A 19,676-nucleotide genomic window follows, 5' to 3' on the forward strand; every position below is an offset into this window, starting at 1 on the left:
GAAAGTGTCCAGGGACTCTTTATGCATTGCATGGGGCGACATTCAAAATATTTAACAAACTGGTAAAGCAAGGGCACGGGGCATTCAGAATGGACACTGGCTGTAAATAACCAGCAAGTCTATGCTCTGCATTCTGACCTAAAACAGCCCTGTCTGTGGGGCTGAAATGACTCTTTGTTTCTGGCACAGTGCTTTAAACAAAACAGGCTCTCAGTAAATATTCCTTGACCGAGATGCATACCAAATGTTATAAAGAGAAGGGGAGATTATCATTTTTATGCAGGATCCTGGAGCTGTTACATAAGTTCCTGGGAAGAGATAATATTTGTGGACATTAATGTATGAATAGGAATTGTCCAGAAAGAACCAGAGAAACACTGTAACAGGGCAAAGGAAACACAGAGGTATGCAGGCACACACAGGCTTGAGAAACTTGGAGTTGTCTTGTGACACCATAGACTATTACGTGCCATTTTTGGTTTTACCACATTTAATGAGAATTATTTTAACCCAGGTGACATACTTGTTCACACAGAGGCATAAATATTAATAATTTTAGGCAATTCTTACGAAAGCTCAATGTAACGTCACTGGTGAGTGAACTTCTAGCCTTTCAAAATCCCTGATTAAAAAAAATAATAATGATTCTTTGTGGAAAAAAAGTATACATAAATATGTGAATAGAATATTCAGGGTGAGAAGTATGGGGCCTAAAGGTTATTTTAGGAGATTAAAATATGAAAGAAGCAAAAAGATGATGCTTATGTGTTTCCTCATCAAAAAGTCTACAAACCCATTGCTTTTTTACTGCCATAATCTCCTTTCTATACATTTATGATCACATCTTTTTCCTAATAACATTTTTTATGTTTTCTTCCCACTGAATCCTGAATTTGCACAGGACAAGGACTCTATAATATTTTGTTTTTGTTTTTGTTTTCCTGGAGGCTAAGTGATTCTTGGAACCCAACGTCCACTCAAAAAATTTTGCAAAACAAAGTCAAAGAGGAACAGTAAAGACTGTAAAGAGAATAATGTTCTTTTTGTCTTATATTTGTTTTTTAAAGTCATATTTTTTAAAAAAAGATATTTATTTAACAGATGGAGAAAGAGAGAATACAAGCAGAGGGTGCAGCAGGCAGAAGGAGAGGGAGAAGGAGGCTTTCCACCATGCAGGGAGCCCAATGCGGGGCTCAATCCCAGGACACTGGGACCATGACCTGAGCCGAAAGCAACTGCCCAAGTGACTGAGCCACCCAGGCACCCCTTTAAAGACATATTTTTTAAAAAGAATCAAGGAAATGCATGTATTCCTCAAGTGTATATTGGGACTTTTTAGGATCTTCTAACTATTAGAAAGTGATGTGAATGAAGGAGACAGGGTATCTTCTCCCAAGGTTTTCAGTCTAATGCAAGAGTCAGACGCACAGACCAAAGCCCATCTGAGGTGTGATCTGGGCTTTGCAGGATGTTTAAAATGCAGCTGTGCGGTTCACTTCATTGGTTCTAGGACAAAAGTCTGCAACAATGGGTTTTCAGTGGGGATACTCCTATAAATTAGACACTGAATGTTTGAACTCAGAGGATACTGATGCCTCATTTATTAAATTCTTTGATTCTTGGGTTTGGGAAATGCTACTCAAAGCATTTGGCTCTGAAGGCTAATATTAATTAATTAATTTATTTATTTTTAATGTATTTATTTTTAATGTCATTGTTAAACGGTTCAGGTTGAGTGTGTGTGTGCGTGTGTGTGTGTGTGGAGAGAGAGAGATAGAAATAGAAGAATATTTAAGAATACTGCTAGGATCTTATGAGCTTCTTTAGGAATAGCTGTTTTCTACAGTTGAAAGTACTTTGGTTTATACAATTGTCTGTATTTTCTGCCAATCACAGCCTGTGTAGTTTTCTTGGTAAAGCATAAACTATAATTTTAAAAACAGAGAAAACAAAGTCAGAAAGACTGTCCATTGAAGAGAATAATATAAACTATAAGAATTGCTAGATTATAAATGTGCAGGAAATTATATTTGGCCCAATTTTTGAAAATATCTATTGCCAGCTATTAGGCTCTTTTATGATTGGTTTTGAAAGTACAGTCTGAAATTACAATTCAAACAAAACCAAAAAAGCAAGAGGATAAAAATCAATTGCGTTTATGGCTTAGACATATTTTTTTTTCTTTTTGTAATGTCAGTCATTGGTTTCTCTTGCAGTTTGACATTCTTCTCACTCACAGCCCTTATGTGGATTTAAAACCACTTTAAAATTATTATAATTTTTTATGATAATTTTTTTTACTTTAAATACGTACACTATTGGCTAATTTAAAAATACACAGCACATAGAAAAATGTCAAATTTGAAACGAGGTGGATTTTACAAGTCTTTAGTCCAATTCTGTAATTTCACAATATGGAGATTGAGGGATAGAGAGGCTGATTTATTGCCTCGTTTATTTCCTAAGAAGGATTAGAATGAAGATTCTTAGTTCCCATTTTGGTGCTCTTCCTACTAAATTACGTTCTTCCACAGGAATAATAGGATTCTGTCCTGAAAGCAATTTTGATAACCTGGACTTTTATTTCAGCTTTAACATGATCTCCAAGTACCCTTTGCTCCCTATTTGCAACAGGGTCAAGTCTCAACATAGGGTACCTCGCCTTCTTTTTCAACTACTAATGACACGAGGCCTTTGGGAGAAGGTTGATGGGGATTCTATGTGTGATTTCTCCTACTTTTCCTTGAGAGTTGGAGGCAAAACAAAACCCAAACCAAAAAACCTGCTTATTCAACCCTATCCCATTCCCCTCAAAAAAAAGAAAAAAAATTAATAAACAAAAGACCGAACCAAACCTTTACTATCCAACTTAAAGAGGTCTTCAAGTTTTCCTGTCCTTTGAGAGTGTTTCCTCTACGTTTGAGGGCTAGCATGAAAACAATCATGGAACTCTTTATGGATATGAAATCCTATCACAAAAACAATGACATTTATCCCCAGTGGGTAACTAGGGAACTCAAAAAAGTTGCATTTTTGTCCTAAACACCATTATAAAATGGAAAGGATGTAACATGCTTGTACTCCAGTAGAGATACTGAAGCACATGTGACTCAAAGTTCAAATGGTATAACTTCCATATAAATTCTGACAGTGTAATTCCGGCTCTGCAATAATATATGCTGATTGAGAACAGTGCTTTACAATTACTTAGCAAGTATCTTCCAAGCTCTGACATCTCGCCAGCAACAGTCAGGGATCTGCAATGAAAATCCTTTGATTAAACCAGCTCCTGCTTTGGAAAGCCTGATGAGTTATAGTGTTGATGGTCAGAAACTGTGTACACGGTTAACACGGCCAGATTATCCACCTAAATCATCTGTGTACACCACAAAATAATTCTTGAAAGACCCCCGGGGGGGAAAAATGCATTTTTACTCCACACTGATACTTTGGGTGAAAATGGTCATCCTGTCTGGATATTGCTTGAAGATTATCCACAATAATTTGGTCGTGGCTGCTTCTGAATTTAGGATAAGATTATTTTTTTTCTCTTTTTAAAAATTTTCTTCTTGAAGTTCCACAAAACTTCAAAGATTATTTTGTTTTTGATGGAAGGATACAGTTGAAAGAACACAAAAGGGCAAAATATTTAACATGACTAGCTCCAACTGGCAAGTTCTGCACTTTCTTCTTTTTAATTTTCTTTCAGGGCTGGTGTAGAATGAGGAAGAAACCTAATATGCATATGAAGATTCACCAGCGTGAGGTAACATTGCTCAGGAGGGAGAAATGCTTAGAATTTTGAAGATCTTTGGTTTTGCATGATTGGTGCAAGGTGATTTGATATCTTATGTGATCTACAGAGGTAATAGCTTCAGGTAAAAGGAGAGGATTGATAAAATACTCTAGTCAAACACATTCAAAATAAAACTATTTTGGTGACAGTCATTTGTCGTACTTCAAAAAGGCTAGAAAAATGAACTTTCATGTTTTTTTTTTCCTCAAAATTAGCCATTGATTTTAAAGATGTCAAATTATGGAACTACGGATTGCTGAATTAATTCCCATATCTGTGTGCTTTGGTGGATCCAAATTACTTATTGTTTTCCACCGTGAGTCAGGATAGTCAAACATAAATTTACATTGCAGAAACTACCTATTGTATTTCATTATTCTACATATACTCATATATAAATAAAATATAAATGTCTGTACCTTACAGACCACCTACTAAATATACCACACAAGGATTGCAAATTATATTAGAATACCAGCCAAGGGAAACTAAGAGTTGTTGAATTTAAAATAGCTGAATATAAAAAAACTAAAAAAAAAAAAAAAAAAATAGCTGAATATAAAAAAACTAAAAAAAAAAAAAAAAAAATAGCTGAATATAAGCTAATTAACATATATTCCTTTCTTATAGATTCTAGAGAATGACTCTAGTCCTTTGTGTGGAAAAGGCATGGCATAAATATGAATATAAAAACAAGCACTTGAGCAAAAGTTAGAGCAGTAACTGAGTATCTCTCAATTTCCCTGAAAGGGAATTTTAGGCAATGGGATGGAAAGGGCCCCTTTACTCTCCATCACTGGGAATCACATTAAGAAACAAACAAAAGAGAAAACAAACCCTTCGCAGCACTTCATTGAAAATGTGGAAAAGGGAAAGGCCTTCCTAGTTACTGCCTAAATTGCTGGAGTTAGTAGACATGGGGGTAGAACAATGACATTTTAGTCTATGATAGTCTGGGGCTCCTAGTACTGCCACGTTTGTTGTGCAAAGCTGAAACTGCCTATCTTCTACTGTTATTTCTGCTTACCCCAGGGGGGTAGGGGAAAGAAAGTACATTTGAGGTTCTTCTATGCAAATTTATGAAAAATGAAATGCAGTAAGTCCCCAAATAAATATAACTACTGCCACTGAAGGAGCTTAATATGCTCTGTCGTTTCTTCTATGGCAAACTAACACTGAATGGGATGTTCCCCAAAGAAAATGAAGTCTGAAGTACAGGGTAGACTGTGCTTTACACCGTTATTGGGAGAAGATAATGTGTAGACAATTTAATGTTAGTTGAAAATGGACTATTTCTTATAAAGCCAGAATACAGGCATTTGCTGAAGATCCACCAAGGGACCAAGATAAGACACATGTGTTTGAGATGGAAAGGTAATATGTTTGTGTCTAATATATTTCTGAAATTGTCCTGCTGTGGTTCATCCATGTAAAAATATGGCCCCTCTGATACTGTCACAATCCATAAGACTCAGAGTGATCTTCTGAATTAAGTTTGGTTTGCAGAGTTGAGAAAGGTTTTCATTCATGTCAAAATTTCCGTAGGCCTAAAAAAATTACTTTGGAAATGTGAAGAAGGGGTACCTTGCTTGGTTGTGCGGTTTCTTTTTTTACTCTTTTCTGGCATTTCAGTCATATTTGGCAAGTATCCTAAATTCTAAAATGCACTATCTATATCATTTTACCATCTATGAACTCTGAAAAATGCAGGAATAACCAGCCAATCCATTTGAAGAAATAGAAAAAAAGGGGGAGGGGGCGGAAGGGAAATAATATAAGCAACAGAGTGAATCCTATGAATTCAATCTAGCACGTAGCACAGATTAGGCAAAAAGAAAGTGTTTTATTCTTGTTAGATGTATTTAATTACCAAAATTTTTGAAAAGGCATATCATTGTAACAATGCAAATGTATTACTTGGTCTTAAACAATCACCAAGAACTGGGAGACCATATTCACAATTTAGGGATCTCAAAGAGTGATAGGTAGCATATATATGAAAAGCGACAAAATTATATTATCCAGGAAAAGAAACTCAGCAAAATTAGAAAGGCATAGGAAATCTCCAATGACTTTTTAGCCTCAAAGCATATGCTTAGTCACATATGGCATGATATTTTATACTCGGAAGGCTTTTTTTTTTGGTTGACCAGATTTAAACCAAAAGCCAGAAGAATCTGTTAGTGAGCCCCTATCAGATCTTCTTGATAATAGCTGCCATTAGCCAAGGTTTGAGTTTCATGTGCTGGTTTCATAGTGGGCCAATGGCTTACCTCCCCTGTGTTTCTCACCCTGCCAACAGCTATAATAACATCCTACTTCCCCACTTCCCATGACTGACAAATACCTGAAATGTAAGTGGTAAGAGGACTTTGTTGATTAGAACACTATTGATGATACAACTTGGTCTGCAAGCTTATGACCTGCGCAGTGGAAGTCCAGCTGAGTGGCTATTCCTTAAGCAGAGACAATGCACAAGTGGAATAGCTACTGAGAGAAATACTAACATGAAGTCAAAACTCTCAATGCAATCTCAAGTCTCTTACTCCCATTTACACAGAATGACTTAACCGAACACCTTCCTACCTCAGTTGGAAACATACATGCATGAGTGCACAAACATGTGCACACACATATACAGCTTGTAGATCTTTAAGAACTCGAAGGCCAATAATTTAAGAAAACAGTGACTTCGGCTGTACAACCTGAACAAGTCTAGCTGATGTCCCTTGTCACACACCTCTGGTGCCGTCATTAACCCAATATCATAAATTTCCCCATCATTTCGCGCACTTTTTCAAATTCTATCAGTTAGAGAGACATCTGTTTACTAAATATTTTTTTTAAACTGCAAATATCTCTATTCCAGTATCCTAAGAGTCTTTCATATACAAGAAGGGATTCAGCTCCAATAATTTGTTTCCTCCAAGAGCAACTCGAGTTGTTCATAAACCAATGTGCATTTGTCCAACTGAATTCTGTTGTTTCTGGCACCACATAAATGTGTGTGCTGACTGAGGAAAGGAAGACGCAAATTACCAACCCTGGAAAACAGATTACGTTGTGGGTACAGAGGTGAGTGAGGGAGATTAGTTAGGTCAGAGAAACCGCTTTAAAGCCATTGAGACAAATTTTGAAACAACACCCTCTGGGCATGTTCTATTTGACCAAAGTAGCAGCAGACATCGTATATACATCCTCTAGGACAGGTGAGTTGGTTTGGTTCTTTTTGCAGTAGAAAGATGACAGTAAAAACAATGAGATAGTAGCAGGTAAGGATACTAAAACATAAGTTTTATAGAAGTGCAATACTTATCAGTATCAGTTGACAAAACTCTTATGTGGCGAGCAATCAACATGATTACATTTTCAAATTAAGAACAAGACATTGGAAAAAAAAAAGAACAAGACATTGGGGGAAACGGGGGTGTTTTTGGTAGACTCAGCTATGTTTCAATCATCATGTAACTATGACTAGTTGTCAATATTTTACATTTAAATTATTTTTGAATAAGAATATGAATGAAAACATCAATTTAAAAGTGTTAAGAATATAGTGAATATTTTATAAAGGATCTCATAAAAGACCTAATATGTGACTATTCATTTGGCAAAAGAAGATCAGTTGAAAGATAAAACAGCCCACCTAGAAGACCTATAAGCCCATATATTTTCATTTTAATGTCAAATCACAGCTACACGTTCTTTTTTCCTGTGGAATCAACTCTAATTTTAAAAATTCTATATTTAAAAGGGGCTCTAATTCAGTTTACTCAGATAAATACATTTTAAACATAAATTTTATTTCCCTTTTCTTCAACTCAGTAGAGACAGTTTTGGTTTTATTTACAGTCCAACTGTGATTTTCTCACTTTATATTGTATAAAATCATGTGACTATATCTGCAGTCGCCTTAGCAGCCAAAGTTGATTTGCATCAATAACATCCAGTAAATCCAAAGACAGAAAATGAGATGAAAGAAAGATAAATGACATTTTAATTAACTGCTATCAGAGAATTAACAGTTCTCACCTAATTTTCAGTCTCACATTTACATTTTTTTCTATTTATCATATTTGCAAATTATTTGTACCCCAACATTTTTCACACTTGATTTATTTTCTTTTATCCAGAAATAAGCAATCACATGTGTAAGGATTGCTCCTGTAACATTTAGCATGAAATTCATCCTGTGGTTTCTTCGCCAGATCTTTTCTGTAACTATTGTGTAAGAATTCTCCAAAAAAAAGGTGGCCACGTGAAAGGGGTTCCACCTATTGTTAGCAGTAGAAGTAATGTTACAGGGCAGCGTTTTGCTGATTCATAAACTGCTGGCTTACAGGTGTGAATAGTGCCTAGTTACGTGACCTGGCCACAGCTAATTCTCATTTTCCAATTCATTCTAAAAGCATTTCTCAAATGCATCAAATAGAGATTCATTTTTTAATTGAAAAATATTCTATTATATGCATTTTCTATGCCCTCTCCACTTGGATGCAACCTCTCCAAATTGCACTGGGGGACTGACTCTTTTATATATCAGTAGGAAATCAGTAGAAATATATCTCTCCTTCCTTCCATCCTTTCTCTTCTCCCTCCCTCCATCCCTCCCTCCCTTCTTTTCTTCCTTCCTTCCTTCATTCCTTTCTTCCTCCTTTCCTCCTTCCTTCCCTCTCTTCCTCTCTTCTTTTCCCTTCTGTCCATCCCTCCCTCTCGTTCCCCTTCTATCCCTCCCTCCTTCCCTCACTCTCTTTCAAGCCATCTATAATGCCCTACATGAGCTATTGGGAACTTAATGTATATCGCTATGTTATCATTTCACAGGTGAGGAAACAGAACATGGAGTAGTTAGACTGTCTATCAAAATTTAATAGATGACAATTCAATGCAAGTGTTTCACTCTGTCAGCCAATTTACTCATAAAGTCTATGTCTCCCTTCACTTAGGATTTATGCTAAATAAAGTGGAAACTCTTAATTATTTAAAGTAAAAGAGATAAATGACCACTTAAAAAATAGATAAAGGTACACATTTTTAGCACCGTAAACTATTTCAGATAAAAAACAACTTCCATTTGTAGCTTCTCCAAGAGTTTCACTGTCAACAAAGTAAATCCTTAGGTGCCAGGGTCCTAAGCATTAGAGTAACCCACAAACACTTGAAAATTGATTTAATGCCACTAGAGTTCTGGAACAGTAAATATATTTTTTCCCTTATAAATACATTATTCATACAACTACAGGACACATGCTTTCATGACAGAGTAAACTCTGTAACACTTAGCAGTAGTAATTTGTGTTTTTTCTTTTCCCAAAAATGCTCTGGCAATGAGTAGTTACAAGGTTTATTCTATTTTTTTAAAAATGTAACTCATACAATAAGACAGAATAATTTATATCTCTGACATTTGGACTGTACGAGAGCCCTGAAAATAGTTCATCATTTTAATTACGAATGGTGCTGTATATATCACATATTTCCTTAGAGAAAACCACTTTGAAATCTCACAGTTATTTATAACAAATCCTTGGTATATAAAAAAAAGAATCCCATATTACAAAAACGCTCACTTTAGTGCCCCTCAATTTATGAGTAAAATTCAAAAAACATAGTCATTCTCATTACTGAATCTCATGAACAAACTGCAATTGGAGGTAAAAGCAGAATGTATATGAAGGCATCATCGCAATGCCCGAATAAATGACATCTTTGGAAAATGTGATATTTATACCACATTGTAGATGATTCATTACTTTCTTATACTTTCTGAACCACCTAATTTTACTAATCTAATGCTTTGAGCTTCACACTCTTGAAACAGTATGCAGGCTTTTTTATCCCCTAAAAAAAAGCAAACAAACGTTTAAATAATTGATATCTTTTTGAAGTAGTGTTCACTCTGAAGGATTACATTAAAATAAAATGGTGAGTATATATAACTTTGTTTGGAAAGATATATTATTACATACCTAGTAAAATACTTTCATGGTTTATCTGTTCATTATACTTTTTCTTTCTTAAAAATGTATTCTTAAATTAGTAATAAAATAATTAATTGCCTTCTTTGGCCAGTCATTATTTTAGAGATAGTGATGATTTATTATACAAAAGTATTGATATACTTTTTCTTGATTAAATGATATAAACATAATTCTCTCTTAAAAAAACAGAGAAAAATGCTATAGTCATTAAAAGTACTATGATAGCTCATAATCATTTATTCAATTGTAAATGATTTCACTTCCAGATGGAACTAGTTTATTTTGTTAAAATATTATTAGAACTTTAAAATGCTTGGCCAAAATTAAATATATTTTTTTTCTCTCATAACTTATAACAAACTCTTCTGAAAACTGAATCAGGCTTGTTAAATGGAATATTACTCAGCCATAAAAAACAAAATGGGATCTTAACCATTTGCAATGACATGGACAGAGCTAGAGAGTATTATGCTAAGCGAAACAGGTCAGTCAGAGACAGACAAATACAATATGATTTCAGTCATCTGTAGAATTGAAGAAACAAAACAACTGAGCCGGGGTGTGGGGGGAAGAGACGCAATCCAAGAAACAGACTCTTAACTACAGAAATCAAGCTGATGGTTACCAGAGGGGAGGTGGGTGGGGGGATGAGTGAAATAGGTGATGAGGATTAAGGAGGGGACGTGTTGTGATGAGCACCAGGTGCAGTAGGGATGTGCTGAATCACTATGTTGCAAGCCTGAAACTAATACTACACTGTATCTTAACTAATTAAAATTTAAATTTTAAAAAAATAAAAGAGGCTTGTTAAAAGGAGGCTTTTGTATATAAAATACATTTCACTTTCTAAATTTTCATTATTTTTAAATCCAAAATAATGAATTGTAGCTTTAAATATCCATGGTTGTATTTCTTTTTTGATATATAGTACCTTGATACCACTATTAAGGCAACGTGGATGGTCATAAATAGAGTCCATGTATTTTATATATATTCGATATGTTGTTATGTTTACATAACACTCACATATCCAAGACATATATTCTGGAAATGTGAAAAAGAACCTTTCTGCCCAGTGAACCATAAAGCCGTTGAAGAAGGATCTGTGGGCAGGTCTGACAGGGTACTAGAAATTTCCTTCCTCCTTCACTTAGGATTTGTTCCACGCACATGTAGTTTGTGCTGCTGAATCTTAATCTACCTCCTCCTCTCCTTACTTTCTTATAAAAATATCTTCTACCTATCACAGTTCAGCATATGTTTTTAGTATCTGAGGCATAACCACAATTTTTTCTAAGTTCAATTGTTGGAAAACATAACCAAATGATTTGATTCTTGCTTCTTTTCTCACTCCTACTGAAGCCAAAAATATTTGGATATTCTCCTCTAACCTAATGCAATCCAGCAGAGTTTGCAGTAAAGCAAATTAGTATGTTATCTGAAAGTTACTTTTCTGTTGATTTCTGTGATAAAATTAGACTTCAGTCTTTCAGAAGAAAATGTCTTCTACATATACTGGAAGATACTATGCAAAACCTTTTAAATTCACATATTTAAAGATTTATAATGTATGCCTTTTTGATAACCAGCTCAGAAATAAGGAGAAAAGTCACTGATAGTATGGTGACTTGTTGGGAAAAACTTTAAAATAAATAATCTAGGGTCTGATCCTGGAGACCCTGGATCGAGTCCCGTGTCGGGCTCCCTGCGTGGAGCCTGCTTCTCCCTCTGCCTATGTCTCTGCATCTCTCTCGCTCTCTCTCTCTCTTCTGTGTGTGTCTCTCATGAATAAATAAATAAAATCTTAAAAAATAAAAATAAAATAAAATATCTAAAACACCTTTGTAAAGCCATCAGACCTCCCAATCTCATTTTCTTGTTCTTGTTATAAATACAGAAATCAGGGATCCCTGGGTGGCTCAGTGGTTTAACGCCTGCCTCTGGCCCAGGGCATGATCCTGGAGTCCCAGTATCGATTCCTACATCAGGCTCCCCACATGGAGCCTGCTTGTCCCTCTGCCTGTGTCTCTGTCTCTCTTTCTCTCTGTCTCAATGTGTCTCTCTTGAATAAATAAATGAAATCTTAAAAAAATACAAAAATAGTAAAACTAGCATAATGATTACATTCTTAATTATCTCACAAGATTGGCATGATTTAAAAATTAGATCTACATTTTTTTGTTGTTTTAAAAATATTCATTCGCATTTTCTGTATTACTTGAACACACTGATTTATCATGGTGCTAGCTATGCTCAACAATGATCACAAAAAATTAAATCCTGTGCAATTTGCATATGGTGTGTAAGAATATCCCCCCGTCCCGTCAATTAGCTAATATCCCATTACAATCAGCTAATGTGGCTGTGTTAACAATTCTCTTTATAATCAGATGTTGTATTTATTTAATTGATGCCTGTTGTCCTGATTAGAGTGGACAGGCAAGCTTAAATAACGATAGTTGAATTTGGTTAATGCTTATGATCGGAAATCTTTGCTAACTTGCTCTGCTTTATTGACTATAAACTCTGGGGATGTTGCATATTGTGGTGTCTCCAGCCACAATATTGTGGTGATAAGATCATATTATGCAGCTCCTGACTTTAAGTTGGAATATATTTTTGACTGGGTTCACTTCTGGCAAAAGTTGTTAGTCGATTACAAAGAATGTTTGTCATGTCAAGCTTTACAAAAGGATGCCAACTTCCATGCCCCTCCAGGAACACAGCAGGCTACACTACCTAGTGTTTTTCTGTTTCTTATAAATAAAATTGTGTGTTTGCTTTCCTATTTCATCCTGCTGATTCAAGATAAGTAGTGCATCTAAGGACACAAAAGAAAGTGTCAACTCACTAAGATCTATACTTTTAAGCAAGCTACTGCAATAAATTTGGTTGCCTCCATACTGGAATTCAGGAAATCTGGATCACAGCTCTCTCACTAACTGAATGACCTTGAAAAGTTACTTAGTTTTGGATTTCAAAATGAGGAATTTTCAGAGTCTCTTCCAGATAAAATAATTTATGATTCTATGTGAATGCTTTATGTTCCACACCTTAATAAATTGAAAACAACAAATCATGAGATTACTTTTGCAAGCTGTCTTTATTACAATTTTTATTATAGCCAGTTACATTGCAATAAGGAAATAGCATCCACAATAACGATAGAAGGTAGAGTCTCTGGATACAAAAGAAGTGATGGTTCCACAAATAAAAATTAGTGACTTTCTCTCCAGAATACTAGCACTGGTAAGATAAAAGCACTTCTCTAGGACACTACGGGCATTGGCTGAAATTACAATGAGTTGTGCTGAAAATTCTCAATCATCAACTCCAGTGAAATCTTTGAGACTTATGTTACTAAGTTCCAGGACAAAGTTATCAGTATTATTACGTCTGATGATTATCATGTAATCACAGACCATTAGCATTGGAATTCATTTTGTCTAACTTGCTATCTTATGAATGAGTTCCTTTAATAATGGTTTTGAGAGGTTAAACATGCGACCTAAGCTTCAACATGCTTAGTGATACGATTTCAGAACATGGACTATTCTATGGAGCGGATTTTATTATTTCATAAGGTAATAAATTTCATCCTTATATGGAAGCAATTTTCTCCCATTGAAGCCTACTGGCATTCTTTCCACCCTCAAAAATCACAAAGGTTGAGTTCAATCCTTTGTCTCTTTTTTGCATTAAAGTCCTTCAATGATCTCAAGTGGTGGTCCTCTCTTCAACCTGTCTTCCTTAGAGCACCAAACATTTTCTTGGATTCATCTATTTTTAAAAACACAATTATCAGAATCCTTCTCAAGAGAAAGCTCCAGAAAGAAAAATGAGTCAGGATATGTTAACCTTAAATATTACATCCCTGATTTAACTTGGTCATTGTATTTTACAGATGAGCAAATTATATCTTTGGGAGGTGATATATAGTTTATTGGCAAATCTAGAACAAAACTCTAATTTCTAAAAATTCCTTGTCTCCCATATTCTGTAGAAAGTTGGAACTTACTTTAAAAACAAGCTAGTCAAATTCCTCATTTTAGTGAAGTACATGAGGTCTTGAGAGGTTAAGTGATTAATTCGAATATCCTGCATTTCACTCTCCTCTTTCTAAAATACTAGAAGACAGAGTGAAAGATATTAAATTGGACATGTTGCACATAGAATACAATCTTCAATAGCAGCGATAGACAAAGCCGATAGAGGTTTTCTGTTCTTGAGAATATTGCTTAAGAATCTTACATATAATCAAATAACCCAAGGATATTGCTTTGGGAATTGAATCTAAGAAAAGCAGAATGAAGGGCATATATTCATACAATTTACAAAGCAACATTTAGTATTAAAGAGAAAGACTTTATATGTAGGCACCGGAGCTTCTGAGAATATAAAGTCAAACATTATAATTACCATATGGAAAATGCTCATTAAGATTATATAGGTTCATAATATATGAAGCACATCTGAAAATGGAAATCTTGGGTAGGGTCAGGGAAAAGCCATGTGGCATAAAAAATATTCTCTGCCAGCAAATTAATTAAATTTCCAGGTTCTAGTAAAGGCCATATATTCTGTGTAGGCACTCACTGAAAGTCAGATGTGCAGGGCCTCTGAGAGACTGCCATAATCTACTCATAAATAGAACTCACCAAGGAACATTGACAGCAGTTTGGCATTAAGGAACACTACATAAATGAAAAATTTACTTTGCAGTAACTTTTATTAGGGAAAGTCCATATCTGACAGGGAGTCCTTTATACATCTTTCAATCTTATTTTGTTCTACTTTGACCTCTGTGTAACCTATTGTTACATGTTAGCACATGTTATTAGTCAATAAAATCAACAATTTTATTGAGAAAATAAAATAGTTTCTGCTTTGTTTTGATTTTGTTTTGTTTGTCTTTTACCTCCACTGATCCACTTATATTATTATCCACTTAGGTATTTTTTCGTGTGTGGGGGCCAAATTTATTAGAATGCTGAACAGGTTTCTCAGGTTTTCTATCTCAGGCATCAACCAATATATATTCAATTAAGAATAAAAAGACTGAAAATTCTTTTACCTTCATCAAATGTTATTTTTCAAATATTAATTCATTTTCCTATCTTTTTTCCAGCCCTCTTTATACATAGTGGTGTTTATTTTATTTTCATACAATACTATACACTATCCAAAACATGCCTTTATTAATGTAAAAATTCAGGTCAAAGCCATATGGTGTTTTAAACTGCACCTCTCTCTCTCTCTCTCTCTCTCTCTCTCTCTCTCTCTCTTTTTTTTTTTACTGAAAGTATTTAGATGGATTTTCTAGGCTCTTCAAATTGACCAAATATGAGAATCTAAACTGTGGATGCCCATCCTGAATTCCTTGTTTTATAAAAAAAAGAAAAAAAGAAAAAGAAGAAGAAGAAAAGTATTTGCACTAAATGAATGCTGAAAGGATTTGCAACCAAACAACGTAGAGCAATTAGACGAACTGGGGCTTTAATTTAGGAAATAATATATAAAGAGACACTATATATGTAGACACTCTGAGGACCTGTCTGAATTTATGTCTTGGAAATACTTTCATTTGGAAAAAGACTATAACTTATTATGTGTTTTCCCAAGGAGGAAATCCAGGATAAATGGATTCAAGTTACAGGAAGACAGACTTTGACTGAAAATAAGAAAAAGCTGAGAAGTTAAAGATGTCCCAAGATAGAGTGAGCTACCTCTGGATTTTGTGTCACTGGAATTATTAAAGCAGAGATGAGTGATCTTTACAATGGTGTTAAGGGATGCATGCACAATCTAAGGCTAGACTGGTTGACCATAATCTCTCTTAAACGCCCATGACTAATTCAGCAAACACTTATTCTATGTTCTAGGCACTCCACATTAAAAGAAAAAAAAAAGATAGGAACAATATTCACAGAACTAATAGATCGATATTAATTCCATGATTATCTTGTTAGAAAGTATGGTGAGGAAGGATATTTTGACTTGTATTCTAATTTTCCATCAATCTTTGACTCAACTGTATTCTCCAGGCACAATCTTTTTAGTTCTAAATACTCCAAGCTAAGGCTGAAACCCTTATCTTGCTCCCAAAAGCACTAGAAAAAAGTGCTATAAATATACAGTGTTCCCAAATCAATGTATCTTAACTTGCTCTTTTTCTTTCCAGCACTTTTACTTCAAAGGATTTTCTAAGGATGAAGGAAATACAAATTCATAAATAAAGGTCATTTTCTCTTCCTGCATTGATTTTGTTTTCCCTCCAGTTTGATTTCATAGTTTTTAAAGTTCTCTCAATGTCTGTGGTTTTCAATGATATGTGTTCTTCAATTTTTTATTGCATTTAAATTTTTTCATTTTTCCAGAATCTTGTGGTTTATTTTTTCTCAAAATTTTTTTCCTTCATGATTAATCCTCTTAATCTCATCTATATTTTAAACTTTACTCTTTTTTTCCTTTACTTTTCTGGTAAACTGATAAGGTGCTTTCATTTCCCTATAATGTAAAATAGAATTTTTCTGGTTACCTTTCCAAAAAATCTTAGAATGTGTTGGTTGATTTTTTTTCTTTCCATATGAGATACAAGTATATCTACACTTCTTACTTCTAGATTTGGTAAATTTTATAACATTTAAATTAGCTTTTTCCTGCCTTTGCAATTGTTTAATATTACTTGGTTTTTAATTATAGGTCCCAAATTTGGAATAAAATAATGAATTACGTCGCATAATATATTTCTTACAATCCATTGTGAGTAATCTGTGAGGCTAACAATGGTCAAGAGGCACATACTAAGGGAAATAAAAACAGAGTTGAGGGGAGTATGGATGAGGGGAAGCATCCATATGCAGGTAAAAAAAGCTGACTTTTATAAACATTCACTCATTTGTCCAATATTTAGTGAGTAACAAACACTGTGGACACAGAAGAGTTTAGAAAAGATAAGATGAAATCATTGCCCTCTAGTAACTCAAGAGTCAAGCGTGAATTAGAGTCGCAGCTTTGCATGGCAGGAATCGGGAGAAATTACAGAAGGTACATCCCACTTCTGTCAATTCTGAGTGATCCTGACCACATTCGACTTCTTCAAGCCTCATTTTTTTTTTCCAATAGATATGGACAATGATAATAACATCTAACTCTATGTTCCTTTGTGTAGATAAATTAAGAAAATGGAGATTAAACTCATTAACATGATGCCTGACACACATTAAACTCTCAGCCCATGTCTGATATTACTGTTGTGAATTTTCCAAACAGACCTGGGAAAAAGGCCCTCCAGATGGAGAGACCCAGTTATGCAAAGGCCTGTGGACGTGAAAGACAACACCATGTATAGAAATAGGATTATGAAGGGCAACCAATGACTTCAGAGCTTTATCCAAAAAGAGACTATACATTCTTGAATGAAGATTAATGGCTCAGCCTTCAGTGGCGAAGGGTCTCATTGGTAAAAAGTGCTCGTAAATAAAAATGGTTTGTTTTGTTTACTGACACAAACAAGTCTTAATTATGCTACCACTTTAAAGAACATCACAAATAATGGTGCCACAAATGCACACCTAGAGACACCCTTACTATCTTAGAGCGTGTGCCAATAATTTTCCTAGCCCAAAGGTAATGTTCTAGTCACATGTCTCAAAAATCTGAGAGAGTCACAAAGGTGTAACGCAGAACCTGACACATCCCCAAAACAAGCCCCTGCAGGAGCTAGAAGGACCAGTTCTTCTAGTGAAAAAGGAAATCAAGAAAGTGGGTGTTTCCCTGTGATGAATAAGTGTTTATGTTTTATAGGTTATGACTCTGCTGGAGTTTGAGCCCTGAGGGACCTAGCTCCTTTCAAACTACAGCAACCTGAACAGAGGTAATTGTGAGACTCCTAGAGGAAACCGTTGCCTTCATCTCCTTCAAATGCCACCAGCTAGGTTGACAATTTTTTTTTTTTTTTCAGAAAGTGATTAGAATACATTTGGCTCTCACATCTGAATGACATGGCTTTGTGGGGCTTTTAGACTTATTTGATCTGGCTTATATCTCATTTTCTATAAGCAAATGAGTAAGCATCATTCATGTGCATGCGATTTTGCGCAATGCCTTCAAAAATCCAAATGTGATAATAATTGAATTCTGAGTTAAAATTCACACAACACTCATTTTGTACTTTTTAAAGGTACGTTATCTAACAATTGTTTGTAGAAGGTTCAAAGTAGCATACACATACCAGTTCCTTTTATTTCCTAGATAATCAGTTGAGGAAACTGCGTAACACCTTTCTCTGAAAACTGTATCATCAATTCTGCTGTAGTCTTTACATTAAAAAAAAAAATTCTAGCTGTGCAGGGAATTCTGAAATGCGTAGTATGCCGAAATGGGTAAAGATATATATACTCAAGTTGAATAAATCCTCCACATCGATAGACCCTGTGTAGTGTATAAATGTGTCTTCTGAATGTCAAAGAGTCAGACTCTTAATGAAGAGTGCAGAAGAGGGGCAGCGGTACTGCTTCATGAGAACCACCATACCTGTTGATTAATGGAGAGGCCTTAACAGCACTCTTCTTCCATGCGTCTTGCCATGAGGAAAGGGGAGGAAGGGAAAGGTAGTGATGGCAGCAACACCTGGGGAAGGGAGACGGGGAAAGATGTGAAGGGAAAATCAGCAGCCCCTACACAATGGTGACCATCCATAGATCTGGCCAATAAAACAATTTCCAAAAACCCTGAGCTCGGTTTCTTTCTTGCCTTTTTAAAAAAATCCAGATGCATTTCAAACATAATTTATGCAAATTAGGTGTTTCCGAAGTTGTCAATACAAACATTCTTACAACAAGAATCATCCAAGTCTAGGGACACAGGGAGCTGCTACACATAATAAGCTACTATCTTGGGGCACCTGAGTGGCTCAGTGGTTGAGCATCTGCCTTTGGCTCAGGCCATGACCCCAGGGTCCTGGAATCGAGTCCTACATCAGGTTCCCTGCAGGGAGCCTGCTTCTCCCTCTTCCTATGTCTCTGCCTCTCTCTCTGTGTCTCTCATGAATATATAAATTTTAAAAAATCATAAAAATGAGCTACTATCTTATTCTCATTGGGATATACAGGTGTACGTATAGATTTTTTTTAACAATATATTTAAGAAAATACTATGTAGGATAAACAATACTAAATATATATGTATTTTGCCCCCCTCCACAACAGGATTATTACCATTTTCTCGTTCTTTCTCTACCTCCTTGCTATATAACTGGCTCACGATACACTATTCCTTTTTATATTCTCTTAAGGGTATGTAGCTCTGATATCAAAACAACTTTCACTTGGTAAGTTAATAAAAAAGAATTAAATGTAATAGATTTATAAAGAGATCAAAGTAATCAAACTTGCAAAAAAGCTCATGTTCTAATTATATGTTCCCAAGACATGATTTAATCTAGATTATATGTAAATTCTGAAGAGTGAATATATAGAAATGTATAAAAAGAAACAGAATGAAAATGTTTAATAGTTGATAACAGTATATGATCTGAATCTTATTAATGATCAACTGCTTTAATAATATCAATATATGAGAGGATAGCACACCTAAATACCAAACACTGCTACCTGATTTTGCTCTTAGTATATATTTTTGAAGAAATTTTTAGCTTTGTATATTTAGATTTAGATATAAATTACATAGGAAAAATGATGGTTTGCACTACCTAGAGAAGCTTATAAAGCTTATAAAAGTGGAAATAAACTTAAAATATATATGTATATTTTATGAGGAAAAGAAGAGGTATTCCACTGTTTGGGGGATGCTGATAACAGGGGAGACTGTGTGTGTAAGGGCAAGGGTATAAGGGGAATCTCTGTATCTTTCTCTCAATTTTGTGAGCCAAACTCCTT

At 34.9% G+C, this 19,676-nt stretch overlaps 1 protein-coding gene across 7 annotated transcripts in view; it reads right to left on the bottom strand.

Annotated features, from left to right (window-relative positions):
• Nucleotides 1-19,676, bottom strand: part of PCDH7 (protocadherin 7) — a 413,124-nt gene that overhangs the window by 174,813 nt on the left and 218,635 nt on the right. For 2 of the 7 annotated variants that reach the window (XM_041751755.1, XM_041751753.1), the window contains exons 3-4: nucleotides 18,313-18,408; nucleotides 12,862-13,557 (exon numbers count right to left, since the gene is read on the bottom strand). The exons of 4 other annotated variants lie outside the window; for them this stretch is intronic. In XM_041751755.1, the coding sequence (XP_041607689.1) occupies nucleotides 18,320-18,408 (89 nt within the window). In that variant the 3' untranslated portion in view covers nucleotides 12,862-13,557; nucleotides 18,313-18,319. Of the gene's footprint in view, nucleotides 1-12,861; nucleotides 13,558-18,312; nucleotides 18,409-19,676 lie in introns of those variants that run through there. One more of the 7 variants, XM_041751752.1, reaches the window with a different exon arrangement.

Source organism: Vulpes lagopus, chromosome 4 (genome assembly GCF_018345385.1).
Source record: "Vulpes lagopus strain Blue_001 chromosome 4, ASM1834538v1, whole genome shotgun sequence".
Classification (NCBI taxonomy): Eukaryota; Metazoa; Chordata; class Mammalia; order Carnivora; family Canidae; genus Vulpes; species Vulpes lagopus.